The sequence below is a fragment of the Aegilops tauschii genome, chromosome 3 (assembly GCF_002575655.3).
Source record: "Aegilops tauschii subsp. strangulata cultivar AL8/78 chromosome 3, Aet v6.0, whole genome shotgun sequence".
Lineage (NCBI taxonomy): Eukaryota > Viridiplantae > Streptophyta > Magnoliopsida > Poales > Poaceae > Aegilops > Aegilops tauschii.
This window is the reverse complement of record NC_053037.3, coordinates 619,738,170-619,740,741: the sequence shown is the minus strand read 5'-3', so window position 1 is coordinate 619,740,741 and position 2,572 is coordinate 619,738,170. Positions and strand designations below refer to the sequence as shown.

The 2,572-nt window shown below is 51.9% G+C and overlaps 1 protein-coding gene across 1 annotated transcript; it reads right to left on the bottom strand.

Moving 5' to 3' along the window:
* Positions 1–1,191: 1,191 nt before the first annotated feature.
* On the bottom strand, positions 1,192–1,972 carry LOC141021103 (uncharacterized). Its single transcript, XM_073496028.1, has one exon. The coding sequence runs from the start codon at positions 1,894–1,896 to the stop codon at positions 1,435–1,437; it is 462 nt and encodes a 153-aa protein (XP_073352129.1). The 5' UTR covers positions 1,897–1,972; the 3' UTR covers positions 1,192–1,434.
* Positions 1,973–2,572: the final 600 nt, after the last annotated feature.

The following is a 2,572-nucleotide window of genomic DNA, read 5'->3' as shown; positions in this document are numbered from 1 at the left end:
CGGTCGTCCATCTCTCCTCTTGAATGAATGTGGCAAAGGATCAACAAATAAGGAAGCTATGTATATATGGTTTGGTGGCAGTGGCAACACCGATCGCATTGTACAACTGATAGTTCGTTGGTGCAGGGAAAGCGCGTGGCCGGCGTAACTAGTGTGACTTATCTGATCCGATGCAGGCGGCGTAGAGAGAGAAGATGTGCAGGATGGCAGTTCACAGGGATGGCATGTGAGTACTATGTACTGTGGTGCAGGCGGTTGATTGATTCCAACCTCTGCAGCAGTCGCGTGGAGAGGCAAGAAAGGTGGACGTCCAGATTCCAGTTTTGTTTCACAAGGATGTGACTGAGCTAGTACTACCAACGTGATAAAGAGTGGCCCGGTTCACTGGTGGTTTCCCTCTCGTTTGCTTTACAAATGATAGCATGAATTAGTATAATGTGCTACATATAGGGTTTGTTTGGTTCAGTGGCCATCCCTTGATGATGGGATAGGGATTTAGGTGGATGGCGAGTGTTTGGTTTTAAGGATGAGAGGGATGTGGATAGCCTATATTCCAGGAATTCACATTTTAGGTGGTTGAGCTTGTTCGCGAAAAACTGGCGGATACGGGCAGCCACTTTCGTCCGTTGATGTGCGGCGGCGGCGGCCGGGGACCTAGGGGTCAGGGCGGCTGTGGCGACGGCAACCAGGTACGGCAGGCTAGCACGACATACTGGAATCGGAAAATGCGGCGAGGAGACGGAGACCGGCATGTCATCTTGGCCATGGCGAACGAGGAAGAAAATGGCCATCATGAAGCTGCATTGGACAGGAGGATGTGACATTGCCTGGGACGAGCTCGCCTCGTCGGCGCGCACCTTCTGGCAAAGGGAATTATCTCGAGGCAGTTTGAAGGAGTGGAACGACGACCACGACACCAACGCCCGGGGTGGAGGCACGAACGGAACCACACCCACGCCATGGGGGAGCCGCGCTGAGCCGCTGCCAGGGGAGAGACTTTTGTCCGGGGCGTCGATGAGGAGGTGGACTTGTGTGTAGGCATTTTATCCTATTGTCCGTGGCGCGAATACTAGAATTTGTGTGTAGGCATTTTATCCTATTTTGGCCCGTTATGGCTCGGTACTTGTTAATAAGTGGTCGTGTGCGTCAAATGATGCAGAGGGGATCAGACATGCATGGTTGCTACTCATGGAAAAGACAGGGAGAAAATAACCACCTCGCTGACTAAGGAAATGCAAGGACAACCACAAACGTTCCGCAGCCGAAGGCGTCGAGAACGAAGCAGAAGGGAAATAATGGCGGTGCTCCGACAGCTGCGACAGGCCGCAGCGCACGGACGGGAGCACTATACATGACTAACAACACCACAGATATCTTGGGCGCGCTAAGGCCGATAGAGAAACTAAGGCAGAGGTGGGGAACTGGCGATGCACGTCACATATACCCGAAGTCGATCTTGAGGGCGTTGGGACCTTCCTGGCCGAGCTCGCGGTTGAGCTCCTCCTTGGCCTGGGCGAACGCGTCCTCCTTGGTGCCGTCGTCGGCGCCGCTCTCCAGCACCGTGCTGACGGCTCTGAAGATGGGCTTCCACCGCTGGGCCTCGAGGTTCACCACCCCCAGCGCCCACTTGAGCTTCTCGGCGTCGCTGGTCTCTGGCCTGTGGCGGGAGATGACGGTTATGGCCTGCGCCATGGTTTCCTGCCGCAGCTGCAGGTCCTCGTCCCCAGCGGCGACTGGGCTGTTGCTAGCGGGGAGGAGGAATTTGACCTCGATGGTGCGAGCATCATGCCTGAAAATCACACTGGCCTTCGCCTTGTACATCGCGCTGGCAGCGGCAGCGCTGTTGCAGCTGGCGGCGAAGGCAAGCAGGAGGAAGAGGAGGCGGAAGGCGGCCATGGCGAACGGAAGATTGGTACGTCTCTTCTCCTGAACAACGGATGAAGTATATAGGGTGGGTGGCAACGGACAAGCACACCCATCACACTCTCTTTAGGTTAGTACGATTACTAAAGCACGCCCATCGCATTGCACAACTGAAAGCTGAAGCCGTGCAGAAGAAAGCATGTGACTGATCTAATCGTTTGGGGCGCTTTATGACCAATTTGGCGCCCATCTTCAAACCTCTTGAGAGAGAAGCGTGAGTAGAGTAGTACGTACTCTACTCACAACGATGTGATCAACAACTTGGGGCGGCTTTTTGTACATGTTTGTTTACGTCCAACAACCTCTTTTGTTTACTAATTGGAGGCACCATTGAAGCTTCCGCGTTAATTCTAGCAAACACCTAGTATTAGCTTTTAGATCATAATTATGCGGCTGAGATAACATGATAGAAAAGAGTCATATTTCTATACGGACGTGGTAGAAAAGGAGTCCTATTTCTCTACGTACGTGATAGAAAAAGAGTCCTAGGTATTTCTATATGTACTTCCGAGACACCCTTCCAACAGACTTACGTGATTATTCTATAAAAAAACTGCATGTGATAGAAAAAAATACAGTCATATGTAATATCCACAAGCTGTGTATGGTGTAACTAGGAACCAAAATAAAATACAAAGATGTCATTGAG